General features: G+C 35.9%; 1 protein-coding gene across 7 annotated transcripts in view; it reads left to right on the top strand.

Moving 5' to 3' along the window:
* Window positions 1–15,164, top strand: part of ppp6r2a (protein phosphatase 6, regulatory subunit 2a) — a 44,444-nt gene that overhangs the window by 11,821 nt on the left and 17,459 nt on the right. For all 7 annotated transcript variants that reach the window (XM_058985826.1, XM_034032132.3, XM_058985825.1 and 4 more), the window contains 13 exons: window positions 5,449–5,635; window positions 6,019–6,156; window positions 7,297–7,362; window positions 8,405–8,517; window positions 10,408–10,521; window positions 10,655–10,781; window positions 11,078–11,230; window positions 11,633–11,830; window positions 13,109–13,173; window positions 13,469–13,584; window positions 13,693–13,778; window positions 14,042–14,122; window positions 14,758–14,855. In XM_058985826.1, coding sequence (XP_058841809.1) covers window positions 5,449–5,635; window positions 6,019–6,156; window positions 7,297–7,362; window positions 8,405–8,517; window positions 10,408–10,521; window positions 10,655–10,781; window positions 11,078–11,230; window positions 11,633–11,830; window positions 13,109–13,173; window positions 13,469–13,584; window positions 13,693–13,778; window positions 14,042–14,122; window positions 14,758–14,855 — 1,542 coding nt within the window. The remainder of the gene's footprint in view (window positions 1–5,448; window positions 5,636–6,018; window positions 6,157–7,296; window positions 7,363–8,404; window positions 8,518–10,407; window positions 10,522–10,654; window positions 10,782–11,077; window positions 11,231–11,632; window positions 11,831–13,108; window positions 13,174–13,468; window positions 13,585–13,692; window positions 13,779–14,041; window positions 14,123–14,757; window positions 14,856–15,164) is intronic.

Raw genomic sequence — 15,164 nt, 5'->3', positions numbered from 1 at the left:
TGAATAGGGAGCCGCGTTTCTAATATGTTTCTCTGTCTTACTGTGAGCTAACAGATTTCTGTGATGTGCTTGGACTTCACATTTACAGTACCTACACGCTGCTTTTGAGTCATCGCCAGGTACACTGCTAATCCATTGTTTTAACCCTTTTTCTTTCTCCCAGTCTTTGCAGTATTTTTTCCTGTATTTAGCCCACTTACCCAGTGGCATCTCTGGTTCAAATTAAACTTCTTTAGTTTTCCTGCATTTTAGCGGTTTCGATGTTTCTACCCTGTTTCTTAAAATGGCTGCTTTTCACTGTCAATTAACACAATCGTCTCTCATTCCTGTTCACTCGCATGGTCGTGCGCAGTGGTGGTTGTGGTCATGCGCAATATGTTATTTTATTGGGAAACACAGTTCTACATAGTTTGTGCGCACTGCAGCGGGTAGGCTGCAAAAGTTTATTCATTTTTAATACAGTTGTTCTTTATATATATATATATATATATATATATATATATATATATATATATATATATATATATATATATACTGTATATATACTGTATATTATATATATACTGTATATTACTGTTCTTATTGTATTACTTGTACTTTTATTGTAACACTTGAAATGTATTTACTTACGATTGTAAGTCGCCCTGGATAAGGGCGTCTGTTAAGAAATATATATATATATATATATATATATATATATATATATATATATATATATATATATATATATATATATATATAATAAAGTAAACTAGCCCAAAAAACCACAAGACCTCTTGAAAGTAGCCCAAAAAGTAGCAACCAGTTTTAGGTTAGGTGTGTGTATATACAGTACAGTGGAAATAACTGAAAAAAGCAGACTGGGAGTTTTGTTCATGGTTTACAGATAGAGAAATCAGAACATGTGATGTCACCTGTTATACACATTTTACCCTTTGCTTCCCAGTGTCCAATATATTTGACATTAAGAAAATAAACATTAAATAGGTATGGGAACATACCCAGGGCGGTAAAAGGTTAATACATGTCTTATATGGGATGTTGTGAAATCTAGAGCACTACATTATGTATGTTACTATGACAACATATGCCTGCAGGGCAAAAAAAAAAAAAAAAACTGGCAAAACTAGAAACAAGATTAAATACATTAATCTTCAATTCTACTGTAAGTAGTTCAGTGTTATCTATGGCCCTGTCAACTTTAAAGATAAACTTGCTGTTTGTATGAAGTAGGGAATTTGGATTGTTTAATTGTTTAAGATGTATAAAAGTGTTGCATGTGTTGCAGTTGTTGCTAACCGCATGGATGTGCAGTGTGAAATGTACTAAACAAACGCAACGCTGTTAGCATTATTTTAATGAATGCTTTGCAGCCACAGTTCTTATTTGCGCTTTAGCCTTAAATTAATATGTCTGTCATTCTGTACGTTCCGGCAGAAATTCGCAAAAACAGGGTGGAGCTAGTGCAAATAAGGGATCAGAAATATTGTAATGAGATGTACTAAAGCTGCGGGCAATTGCGAGACTTACAATTGAATCAATTTGTTTAGAACTTTTGAAAGCATCTTTTAAACAGTCGCAATTGTTGCTGGCATTTCCCAGTCCGCTTTTTCTCGTGTGTTGCCAGTTGTGCTCAATGTATTTGAGACGAACACCCAAGTACCTAATTTCCATTAAAGTCAGCGTGTACTTAAAAACCTTAAAAACTTTCCATGACATTTCTAGTTTTCTCAGCGTGTTGGGAGCAATTAACTGCACACATGTGCCGCTAACCCCTCCAGCTCATTCTGAGCATCTGTATGGGACCATGATCTATTGTGTGTTAATTGTGTAGGCTACTAAGTAGACCAAGTTAAAAATAATAATAATAAAACCCTAAAATCATTTAGTTTCAATTTAAAATAATCTTTTATTTGGATTTTACATCAATGTGTACAATGCAGCTTCATGATTTATTTTGTGTTACCAGTAGGCTAAAGTACAAAAAAAGTGTGCTTGGTATTCACTTGATTTTATATGTTCAAGACTTAGAATAAATCTTGAACAAATAACCCTACGCTGCACACATCCTACTACTGTATAAACACTACAGCTGTCTACATTTGATACGCATGTCTTTGACAATGGTTGAACATTTTAGAATCCTCCCTTGTATGAAATAACACACTGTTCTTTTTTTTTTTTTACATTCATTTTGTATCTGTTCCAGTTTGAAGCACCCCTATGGCCTCAATACAGCTCTCAAACTTGTTTTATCTCCAAGGACAGATGGTAGAGTGTAACCATTAACCTGTCCTCCTGCAACACTCTGCCCCTAGTGGATGTAAGAAAAACTTCAGTAAAAAAATAAAAAAAAAAACACCCAGAACTATGTTGTATTTCCTACATCCGCTTAATAAACTGTTAATAGAACTGATATTTCATACGCATAAACACATTACTTTTAAATGTACTGGTACCAAATTGAGGTACTTCTGAATGTGTTGATGGGTCTTGTTGCTACCTCATACCTGTTAGCTTTAAAACCTTAATTGCTCCATTGTTTTATTCTGGGACAAATAGTAAAAAACAAAAAAAGCCATAGTCCATGGTGTTTGCATAAAATACAGAATACAGTAACTGTTTTATTTTTCCATTTATCTTGGTGAAAGAACTATACATATGTTTACAGTTATGTAAGATGCTTGTTAACCACCTCCTCAGCTGACCTTTTAAATATTATATTTATGAAAAAGAAACAAATTCTAGTTTGTCAAAGTGGCCCACAAGTAAAGTGTTTGTGGTTTTAAAAAAATAAAGTCCAGCTCTGTATGTAAAAAAAAAAAAAAAAAAAACAGGTCACAGTTGTCACAAGTGTTTTTCATTTTCCCTCAAAAATAAACTTCAACCTCGCATACAACACATGCTTCTCATCAGACAATCTCAGACGAGTTGCATGATATCATTCTAATTCATAACAGCAAAGCTGAAATCTGTGTTTCTAATTAGACAGTGTCAAATTAGCACACACTTTCCAGTGAACCATCTTGCTGTTTACCACATAAACATTTAAAGGTTTAGGGATAATTAAACTATTGAGATGAGAATATTAAGAAAAGAAGTAAGGAAGAATAGGTACATTAAAACACCAAATAAATACAATCATTTACATTTTAATATTTGAATAAATTAATGATTACAGTATATAAACTTTGATTTTACAAACACTGAGCAGTCTCTTGTTTCCCCATGGTGTTGGGTGCAGTTCTCTTCTGCAACTTTGCATTAAGAACTGTACAGAACCAGCCCTCCACAGAATCTGTGTTTTTTAACAGAAAAGATTAAGGGGTTATATTGTAATTTCTGCTAGTTCTTGGTTGGAAATGTAATGTTAACAATTTTACACCAAGAAAATATTTTTTATGTTGCTAGTTATGCACAACATCTCTGCAACATGTGAGAGAAAAATATGAGAAAGTTACTTGGATCCAGCCAATCACTCAACAGCATGTGGTGACATGGCCAGTTTAGAAATTGTAATCTTCTATAAAGGCCCCACCCCTTCTGTTTCTTGTGGGTCAGGTATTCTGTATCCTGTTGCGGGCTCAGGTGAACTATAGCATGCTCTGTGATACCACAGAACATTGAACACAATGTACAGTAGGCTACGCCATAAAAATATATATTAGTATGGGTGTACATTATGCTGCTTCTAAATTAAAGCTACAATGTTATTGTTATAATAAATGGTAGGAACCCCATATAAGAACAATTTATGTATGTGGGGCATGTGAGTTTGAATTCAGCTCAAGTACTTTATTTTCCGATTACGCAAAAACTGACATCAGTGCTTTAATTGATAAATGTTAATTAAATCTATTTCAAAACATGTGACAAATACTGCCTTCATGCGAGTTTCTCCAACTCTAATGGTTGAAGCAGAAAGATTGACGAAAAGGGCAGATTAAACTTGTCATCAGCACTTTATCAATCTAATTTGCTGCAGTAAACCAGTCAGTTTGGTAGGAGAGCAGTTTAATTGACCAAAGTGATGTTTGGTGTGCAATTTTAATGTAATAAAATGGGGTAATTCTACATGAAGATAAAACTATATATAAGGCAAGTGCTGTATTCATTATTTAACATGCATTTGTTTTTCTATGCTATATTTGCATTTCAATTTTGCAGCAGTTATAGTACACTAGCTGCAGTACCCGACGTTGCCCGGGGAAATTCAATATTTCAATATTTGATACATGACAAATTGGGGAACGGTAGCCTTATGGTTTCCTATAAGTTACCGATCTTGGGTGTCGCACAATGCGCTCGGACCCCTTTCCCTTTTTTTAACTTTATTTTTTTTTGGTTTTGTGGGTTCCTTTAATTTGAGATATATGGCTACTGTAGTGATCCAGCAAGGGTGTTACTAAATAAAGTACCACAGGGGGTCACAATTTTGGATCCAAACATAGCCCTCAACCTTCCCCATGCAAAGTTTGGTTGCACTGGCTCCTGCGGGGTCCAAATGCATAAAGGAACAGACAGACAGACAAACTTTCTTCTTTATATATTAAGATAAAGCATTGTACTTGTATGTGATTATCATAAAAATGTAGCTTTAGAGGAAATCTTCAGCTTTATGTGTTTCATCTGCATTGATTTAGCGTCAAAATGTTTTGATGTTCCTTTGTCACAGCATTCCAGATTTACTAAGAGCTCAGAGATAGGGATCTTTTTTAAATTGATATTGGATTGATTCATTCTTACTACGACAGTCAGGAATTCCGTTTTTCTCCCACATCTCCGCTTCACTACCATGTTGATGCTTCAGGCAGAACTGTAAGTTATCCAAAAAAATGGGAATATAAAGAAACAACTCTCAGTATTCAAACAGGCAGGCTGTTTGAGGTTAGAGGATAGGGGGAGATGAGGCAATGGCAGGCATATTTTTGTCCTTTTTTCTGCAATACTGCAGACAGTAAATAACAGACTACTGAACTGTGTCTGTATTTTGCCTTCTACTGTATTTTGAATTGGAGCATAAATTACCCAAAGTGACAATAATCCAGACCAAAATTTATTTACCTGCTTTATTTATCAATTACACTGGAGTTAACGTCCCTGTTCTTCAAAAGGTGTCAATGGATTTTTTTTTTGTCCAAAAAGTTCCATATCGAAGTGCTATTGATAAGAAATGAGGGCATAACATCTTTTGTTTGCATAACTAGGAATGCATTTACCAGTAGTTGAAAAAAGGTGCATGAAAAGCACTCTATATCCAATCTTGGCCTTCCTTGACTGGCAAAACATTTAAAGATGATCAATTGAAATGAAACATGCAACTGACCATATTAGCAGAAAATTCTGCATTGGTATCTACAGTAAATACAGTTTAATTGTGGTGCCTAAGAACCTGCATAATGATACATTACCAGTACCCCAACTCCTTTTGTCTGTTCATCTGTTCAGATATCCTAACATCGCCTGTGAGCTGCTGACGTCTGATGTGAACCATATCAATGATAAACTTGGAGGGGACGAGTCTTTGCTCGAAATACTATACAGATTCCTAGAACAGGAGCCACCCCTGAATCCTCTGCTCGCCAGTTTCTTCAGCAAAACTATTGGAAACCTCATAGCTAGAAAAACAGAACAGGTAATGTAAAGAAAATATGGAATTAAAAAAAAAGTTTGCTTTTGGTATTTTAGCTATTATATGATCAGTATATAATATCTTTGGAGACAACATTCTTAACATTTTATCAACTCAGAAGACTTCGTAGACACCTTGTGCCTTTCAGTTATCACTCAGTTGACCAAATATTGATATCGGAGTTAGACCCGGGCTATAAGGGAGGGAAAATCTTGAGATTCTTGTAGTTCCACCGACTGCTTTGGTTACTGGGGGTAAGTGACCATCTTGTGCCAGTTCTGTCAAATATCAAAATCCAAGATATTTGTTTGTTTTTTGGAACAGACAACAGTCTTTCAGAGAAAATTATCCTAAAAATGGCTCAGTGATTTTTCTTCTTTCCTTAGGTTATTAGCTTTTTGAGGAAGAAAGATGGTTTCATCAGCCTAGTCCTGAAACACATTGACACTTCAGCCATGATGGATCTACTGCTTCGTCTCATCAGCTGTGTGGAGCCTGCCCCTTTACGACAAGAGGTCTTAAATGTAAGCAACATGTGTTTCTATCAAGTTCATGTCATCCCTCACAAAATGATGCATGTTTGTGTTTATACTAAAATCCTCCATCTGTTTCTTTTAAACAGCGCAGCAATCTTCTTTTACTAGGATTAGGGGTTGTTTATAAATGAATGGGATTCAACAGTGTTATGTTCCCACACTTTATCTAGTGCATTCCTCTAGTCCCACTGGAGACTCCTACTGTCATAGATAAGTGAACTCCAAGCTGCTCTGCTTTCCAGAGCTGCTGCCTTTCAGTACCTACAGAATATTGCTCCTTTTAATCAACACTATTGGAATCTGATAATTTACCTGTTTCTCAACAAGAGATAATGTCCCCTTCTCAGCTGTGGTCTTACTGAAAATGTATATATTGGAACATTACATTACTTTAAAACTTTAAAGAAATCTTTCTGTGGCATTTTGCAGGAAACTATTTTTGTCTCTCCCACTTTACATTTAAGTGAATCATTAAAATGTGCACTATAAGCGATTTCCCTGTGTCATAAACAATGGTCTTTTTGTACTTGTAGCAATAGTTACTCTTGACATGCAGGTTTCTTCAGACAATCTGACACCTGGTTCCTGAAATAAGAAAGTAACCTACCAGAGCTGTACATTTCAGTACTCGTCAGAGTGAAATATTTACAGTAATAATTAAAAAAATACTGTGTATTGTTTCTGGTTGTTTTCTGCAGAACATGGTGAACTGACTGCATATGTATTTGTCTTGTCAGGCATGTGCTGTACTGTAGATCAGTATTAGGTAGATGTATTTTAAACAAACTATCAAGGAAGGAGGCAATGTTTTGGGGGGAATTTGGTCCACTGGTTTAAGTTCTGTTACCTTGATGTACATTTGGCCATCAGTAGCACAGAGCTGATCATTTACAGTGCTCAGTTCTTGCTAGTAATGTTTAGTAGCTGTTAGTGATTTGTGTTATGGCATTGAAACCTTTTTAATATTTTATAATTGGTCTGGAAATATTGACTTGCCCAGTACTCTGTCCCACCTTGTTGAGACTTGTTAGTTAGTCAGAAAATATTTTGTATGACTTTGTGTTTAGCTGTATAAACTAAATATTGAAAAAGAAAATAAACAATATTTTTATTTTAATGTTTTTCCAGTGGCTGAATGAAGAGAAGTTGATTCAGCGACTTGTAGATCTTATCCGCACAGGTCAAGATGACGAGGTAAGTCTCATTTCTCAAACCTGTCTAATCATCGACTCACGTCCGTTATCTTGGGGTGCAGGTTCATAATACTTAGTTTCCAAGCGCACGTCCGAACCGTGCCTTGGTGTAGTTTCCACTGCTGGGCCATATCTCGCAAGTGTGGAGTAGAGCCCTTAAAAAACTGATGCCATGCTGTAACAGGGTGATGTGTTACGTGTGTGGGTAGTCACTGGAAAACACTGAGACAGACACAGCATTGGTATTGATACGCCACCAAGGCCAGGCGAGCAGATTTAATTTTCAACAGAGGTGCTGAACACGAGGATACCAGCAATGGTAGCCCTAGTGTCCCATTTAATAAAGAAAACAAAACAAAGCTTAAAAAAAAAAGTTTGCCATGCGCTAGTCCCACTACAAGGAACATCCTGCTCCAGGAACCTACTACTTTACAGTAACCCTCTCTATACTGTTGTTGGGATCCACATCCCCTAAACTGACCTACTTCTGTTCTGTTGCTCCCGAAGTGCCGGCCTCCCAGCGACTCCAGGCCGTTCTGACGGTCCTGGCTGGGCAAGCGCCTTCACAGGCACCATCCTGCAGTTCAACAGTTCCGTAGTAGTAGTAGTAGTAGTTGTTCAGCTGTGGCACAGCTCTTGGTTTATTATTTAGCATATAATAATTATTAGTTTACCTTTGTGTTATATTATAAAATAAGGGGATTTATGTTTTCTCAAACTAAAAATATAGCTGTCGCACTGATTCTTTTTTACCTGTAAACCTTGATTGCACCACCACGTTTGCAACAGCCTCAGGTGTTTTGGGAGTTTGATGGCTAGGTTCTGGGATGGCTCTGATAAAAGCACAATGGAAATGCTGTGCCTGCCTTTGACAATGGAAACAGGGTATAATGGACTGCATCTTTAAATATGAAAGATAATGACCTGTGAAAGCTTGCTTTTGATGCTAGTGGTTACAGAATGCATTACTGGAAAACTGTCAGTAACGAGGAAAACATTTTGGGAATATCTGGAGAAATGAGACTTTTTATATACATTTTTAGAAACAGTCCAATGCTTCCCAGACTCTGTGTGATATAATCAGACTAAGCAGAGACCAGGCAACCCAGATGCAAGATACTACAGAACCTGACCCACTGCTTACTGTACTAGAATCGTAAGTATGTTCTTTGCTTCATTAACTTAGATAGATAGATTACACTTGGGGTGAGGGGACATAATTATACATACTAACCTATTGAATAAGAATTAACAGGATAGGCCCATACCTTTTTTATTATTAATTAATTGGTGTACATTAGTGTCAAAACTTTATTCTGTTTACAGAGTTTGAATTTCAGCGTGGGATCATGGGAATCACACATTTTCCAAGTTGCTCCCGCATATCTGCAACTTTCAGTGTGGGAAAATCCCGCAGAGATATTTTAAGACTGCAAGCTACTGTATTTTTCACCCAATTTTGAAAGCCTAATTAAAATGCTACAACAATCTAAGGAAGTGGGTGTCAATGACGAAAGCACTAGCAGCCGCATTCTGAATAGTGCTGGATAAAATAAATAAATAAATAACAGTAGTGCTTGATATTTTAAATGCCACGAGACTCTCGTACATGATTCTTCGGCGCCATCTTTAAGCATTAGAGAAACTCGGTACAATTGCAGTAAGTAAACGGTTTTGAAAAAAAAGACGATGTTAAATCTATCAAGGTGTTGTTTTGCAAGCGGTAACTTTCGCTTTAAAAACAAGAAATGGAGCGCTGGTTAAAAAGAAAAGCACCTTGCACCGACTAGGCAGCTGATTCTTCTGCTGCAGGCAAAATAAGTTTGCCAGACCCTTTATGAAAACAGTGCAGAATGTGCAACACAAACAAACAATAGCAGTGAAGGGAAAGGCAAAAAAGATACATTCTGAGTAGTGCTGGATAAAACAAATAAATAAATAAAAGTAAAAAGTAGTACTGGCTATTTCAAATGAAGATTTGCCCATGGCTAGAGTTTTATAACGGTGAAATAAGTTGTTCAGTCTGCAGTCTCTATGCAACTGTAAAGTTTGCTAGCCGCTGTTACAAAGTCTACGTTATTGAGACATTCTAGTGGCAGTACACACAATGCAGCTTTAAAAAAGAAGTAGAAACATCAGGCAATGGCAAAAGCAATGGAGAGTGCTCTGTCTCACAGTGATGAACAGCTGTTGGTCTCCTGAAAGCAGCTTATTTTAAAGCAACTTAAGTGTGAATGATGATACAGTAAAATATATATATATATATATATATATATATATATATATATATATATATATATATATATGTATATATATATATATATATATATATATAGTTTTTTCATATGCAAATGTGCCTTTTTTGCCATCCCCCCCCCCCCCCCCATTGGCTGCAGCATAGGGGGAAATCACCACCCAACACACACAAATGTGTCAATCTGGGGGTAAACTGGGACTGGCCCTGAGAAGGAAAAACCCATGAGAAGAATATCCAATTCATATGTAATTGTTATTTTTTTAAAATTATCTTAATATACCAGTATTTTTTTTTTCCTGGTCAGGGCCCCACCCATAGTATCATTATGGATTTTTCAGATCTAAAATTTATAAATGTACAACATATCTCTTTGCAATTCAAGCCCTGGTCTATTTTTTTGATATCTGAGCACATCTTCAGCTGATATTCTGAAAGCATTAATAAGGTAACATGCAGGAAAGTGACAACTTTAAATTATTTTTAATTATTTCCTGCCAGGATGCTACACCAAAACAGTCCTGTATGTGGCAGTGACATTTGTTTGGAATTGGTAAATAAATTGCTTAGTTTTGACAGCTGGGGTTAAAAAATGGAACATGTGCTTGTTTCTTCTGATTCAAGGTGACATTAAATCACAAGCTAGCTGTTATTGACAACCTTACTTAAAATGCTGTTGTAATCCGTCTGAAATGTTCTATAAATTACATTTTGAGTTCTAAAGAGAATAGCCCAACTGGGTACTGTTTATTTCGAAGTCTTAATTATATGAGGTTCTTGTCTCTCTGGCAGGCAGGATACTGTCGAACAGCTTTTGAAGAATATGTTCAAGGAAGACAAGAGTGAGAACTGCTTAGTAAACGGAACTCAAGTGCTACTTACATTACTAGAAACCAGAAGGCCAGGGTAAGTAGTCCTAAGGTTGCTGTACTGTCCTTCCCAATTACATTTTTACATTGATGCCTTAAACATTAAAGAGATGAAGGCATTAGTAGAGAAGCTCACCTGCCTTACCTGTAATCATTGCTTTCCTATTCAGGGTGGAAGGGCTGATGGATTTGTGTTCTCAGGGATATGAAAGGTCTTACACTGTCAATAGCAGCATTTTACTTGGTATTGAACCTCATCTGAAGGATTTTCAGCAGCTTCTGCTCAATCCTCCTAAGGTAATCTGCGTTTCATTGTTTGCCTTATGAGAGCAGATAAGTTCTTGTTGTCTCAGCCCTTTTTCTAGCAAACAGGTGTCCATCTCACTCACAAGAAACACAGTTTGGACTTTTACGCAAAAATCATATAAATCAACTTCACAATTTGATAATTGACAGTAAATTGTACATTTACTAATTCACAATAATAATTTTGATGTGCAAGTCAGATAGTGAATTAAAGAGGGAGCACTGTATATTCTAAACGTTAACAAAATCTTCTTGTATACTTATTTTTATTTATTTATATATTATAGAAAAGTGCAATACTGACTACAATAGGAGTACTCGAGGAGCCGCTGGGAAATGCTCGCCTTCACGTTTCCAGACTCATTGCCTCCTTGCTTCAGACCAGCACAGCCAGAATCAACCAGGAACTATGCAGGCTTGATACCATGGATCTTCTACTTGTAAGTATTGTGGGCTAGTAACTTAATCATTTTTCAGCTTATCAACAGCCTGGCTAGTATTGTATAAAGGTTTAATATGCCTGCCCCATCCTATAAGTATTTTCTAGTACAATGATATTAATTACATTTTTTTTTTTCTTCTATAAGTGCAACAATACAGATGTTTGTATTCTCTTTGAAGATACTATGTTGAAGTTCTGAAAGCAAAATTGCTTTGTTAAAACATTTTTTGTTTGTATTTTTTGTTTACGATTGTAAGTCACCCTGGATAAGAGCATCTGCTAAGAAATAAATAATAATAATAATAATAATAATAATAATAATAATAATAATAATAATAATTTTCAGATGTGAAAGTACTGCACCTCTGTACCATTTTAACAGCTTTGTTTCTACACCTAGGACTTGTTTTTTAAATACACCTGGAATAACTTTTTGCACTTCCAAGTGGAGCTGTGTATAGCAGCTATCTTGACCCACTCGGCACTTGAAGAGAAGACAGCAGGGAGTCCAGCGAATAAAGCTGAGGATGAACAGAGCGAGAATCCAAACCCAGAGAACCCCACTGACAGCAGCTCTGAGAATATCCTTGTGACACATGTAGGGTTTTTTTTTTCTTTTCTTATTAAAAAAAAAAACCTAAATTATTTAATGCATATTAAAACCTTTCATCCACTCCATTGCACTACGACACAGTAGTTGACCTGTAAATTACATATTTAAAATGTTTGAACTGTTAACTAGTATCTAATCACAATAAAACCTTAGTTAACTATCAAGCGGTAATGCCTTCTAATGATGGTTATACTGCTTAAGTAGGTATTTTAAACTAGAACGTCGCTGGAACATCTCTCAGAAACAGTATTCTGCTTTCTGGTAACTTTTCACTTTCTTGTGCTGCTTGTCTGCTTTATGCCATGGCCACATAAGCTATGATCAGGGGTTAGAGGGGCACACTGGTGGTAAGTAACCAGGAAACAGCTGTTTAAACTTATTAAATCTATATTTCTTATACAGAAATTGCATTTCCTTAGGGGCATATTTAATAAAAATTCCCAAACATGCCACTGTAAACAGACAGAAATACAAAAATGATGCTAACGTTCAATAAACGTATATTTTATTTATACAATATATTCACTTATATACTATGGCTTGGGAGTTTGAATTCATTCAATGAACAAATGCACAGACAAAAAACCATAACTGGACAACATGTGAGTAGTTTTGCTTAGTTGTGTGGGATCCCCCACACAATTAATTTCTACTTTTAATGAAGTACATTGAGCAATATATGACCTCTATTATTCAGTGGTAGAAGTCTCTAGTGGTCTATTATTAGATGGTAAGCATTACATTTTGCACCATGTACTGCATCATGACAATGTTAAATTGTGCAGTATTGAGAGTCAAACTTGACAAGCAGGGTCTCCCAAAAAAGGTGGTCTGACAAATTGTTTTGATGAAAAATCATAGAAGCAGGTTTTGATGATCTAGGATTGTACCACGTGTGCTCTTAAAATACAAATATAACATTGTGTTGTGAGCAAGAACAATGTAATGGGATAGATCTAATGGCAAAGGCACTTACTAGATGCCAAGGATAAGATTATTATTTCTGTTGTATTATCACACTGTCCAACCACATGCTGTTACCCTGAATATCCCCAGCAACAGGGAAATAGTGTAGGTGTCACTCTTACATTTTTTACCAATGGTGATAACCTTAAGTTATCCAATTCTAATGAAACTAGGACGTTTTTGAGTTAAGGAGGAACTGTTCCGTATATACGTACACATTTTATCAACTATATACTGTGGAAGTAGTTTATAGGGATCTACTTTCCTGTTAATAACCATGTGCTTCTATCTTAATAGCTTTTCCAGAAGTGCTGTTTGGTGCAGAGGATACTGGATGCCTGGGAAGCAAATGATAAAATACAGTAAGAACTGTAATTGGGGGTGGGGGGGAACAGCTCTGTGCTTTTTAAAAATTGATCTTTATCATCATGTTACATGTTTTACACTCTGAAGACTGTGGTAACACTTATGTTTTGTAAAAGATGCAGCCCTAAACAATTGTCAGTCAAGAAAAAGTTGGGGCCATGTTGAATCTTTCCAATTTGAAAGCATGTTGAATCTTTTCTTAATATTTGAATTATAATGTCTTGGAATTTGACTTATTCGGTCTACTGTATATTGTCTGTAAATCTGTCCATGGCTTTCTCTGTATTCTAGGGCAGAAGGTGGGATGAGAAGAGGCAACATGGGGCATCTCACCAGAATAGCTAATACTGTGGTACAGAACATGGAGAAAGGACCTGTCCAGGCTCAAATTAGTGACCTCATCAAAGGTATTGATTGTTTTAGTTATTTAATTTAATATTGCGAATACTTCCCATCTTTGCTAGAGCACTACAATGAGATTACTACAGTACTTTAACACTGCTGTCTCATTCCAGAGCTGCCTGAGGACTGTCAAGGACGGTGGGAAAGTTTTGTAGAGGAGACTTTAACTGAGACAAACAGAAGAAACACTGTTGATCTGGTGAGAGAATAAAAAGTACAATTCCATCATGTTTAATGCACACAAAAAGTCCAATGCTCAGCAGACCTGGGGTCAGATATAATTACAATTACAGCAGAATTGTTTGCTGAACTTACAATTATAATGTAGTAGATAACCAAGCAATAATCACAACAAATTCAAAAACATACTATATAACGTTTCTTTTTTTAAACAAATGGGTCACTAAAAGTTCACACCCAAGTATATAGTTTAAAAGTCATGACAAGTTTCCACTTCTCCAGGTGAGCACGCACAACCTACACTCTTCCAGTGAAGATGATGACATGGAAAGCCCATTCCATAATGAGATATCGCTTCAGCAGGTAGGAGAGATGCTTTGACTTATTATTGGCACATTACTTCTACTCTTTGAAAACGATACCCTTTAGTCAGGGTATGATCAGGGGTTAGAGGGGCACGGTAGTGGTAAGTAACCAGGAAACAGCTGTTTAAACTTACTAAATCTATAGGGTTGTATTTGAAAGAGTAAAAAACTAAAACAGTTTTCACCAAAACAATAAATATACAAAAAGACAATATAGTGGCCCTACTTATCCATTTTAATACTCTAAAAAGATAAAGAAAAACAAAGTTACTGATCATTGTAAAATAGAAAGGTATCTTTTAATTTCAGGATCCTGCCTGTGAGCTGATTTCAGTGATACATTGTATATCTTTTTGAGGCTCTTGTGCATGTCATAAAACATTACGTTGCAAACTATCTGTGATGGGAAGTGTACCCCTAAGTGTGTGAGAGGCTTTTAAAAGTGCTGTTATGCACTAAATGGCATCACTTGTACTGTAATACTGTAATAAAGTATATACATGTGAAAATTAAGCCTGGAGTAACTGCATTAAATTGACCTGGCTACTAAGCTAGACTAAATAATAGAAACGTGAAATTAGTTTAACTTTATTATTTTGTAATTTTAAATCCTCTATTTCTATAATTTTATAGGCGTTTTCAGATTATCAGATCCAGCAGATGACTGCCAATTTTGTAGACCAGTTTGGGTTTAACGACGAGGAATTCGCAGAACAAACCGACAACGTAAAGTAAGAATTGATTGGAATCTTTTACCATCTGTGATGCTATTGAAAACAAACAATGGAAAGATTATAATACTGTATGTGCTAAGTGTGTATGCTTACTAAACCCCTTTAGGTTATTTTAAATAGATTGTTATAGGCTTACAGTGTTCCTCTTTAACAGCCTAAGTTTGATATTTGTATTATAATGTTCACTAGAGGATACAGATTAATATATAACCAGCATACAGTTCTGATTTAGGGATCAGTGGGAGGAATCAGAACTAACTCAATAGCTTGCTTACCCAGAACTCTGAGGTAACAGCTGAGACAGAA

Source organism: Acipenser ruthenus, chromosome 14 (assembly GCF_902713425.1).
Source record: "Acipenser ruthenus chromosome 14, fAciRut3.2 maternal haplotype, whole genome shotgun sequence".
NCBI lineage: Eukaryota > Metazoa > Chordata > Actinopteri > Acipenseriformes > Acipenseridae > Acipenser > Acipenser ruthenus.
This window is presented reverse-complemented; position numbering and strand designations above follow the sequence as displayed.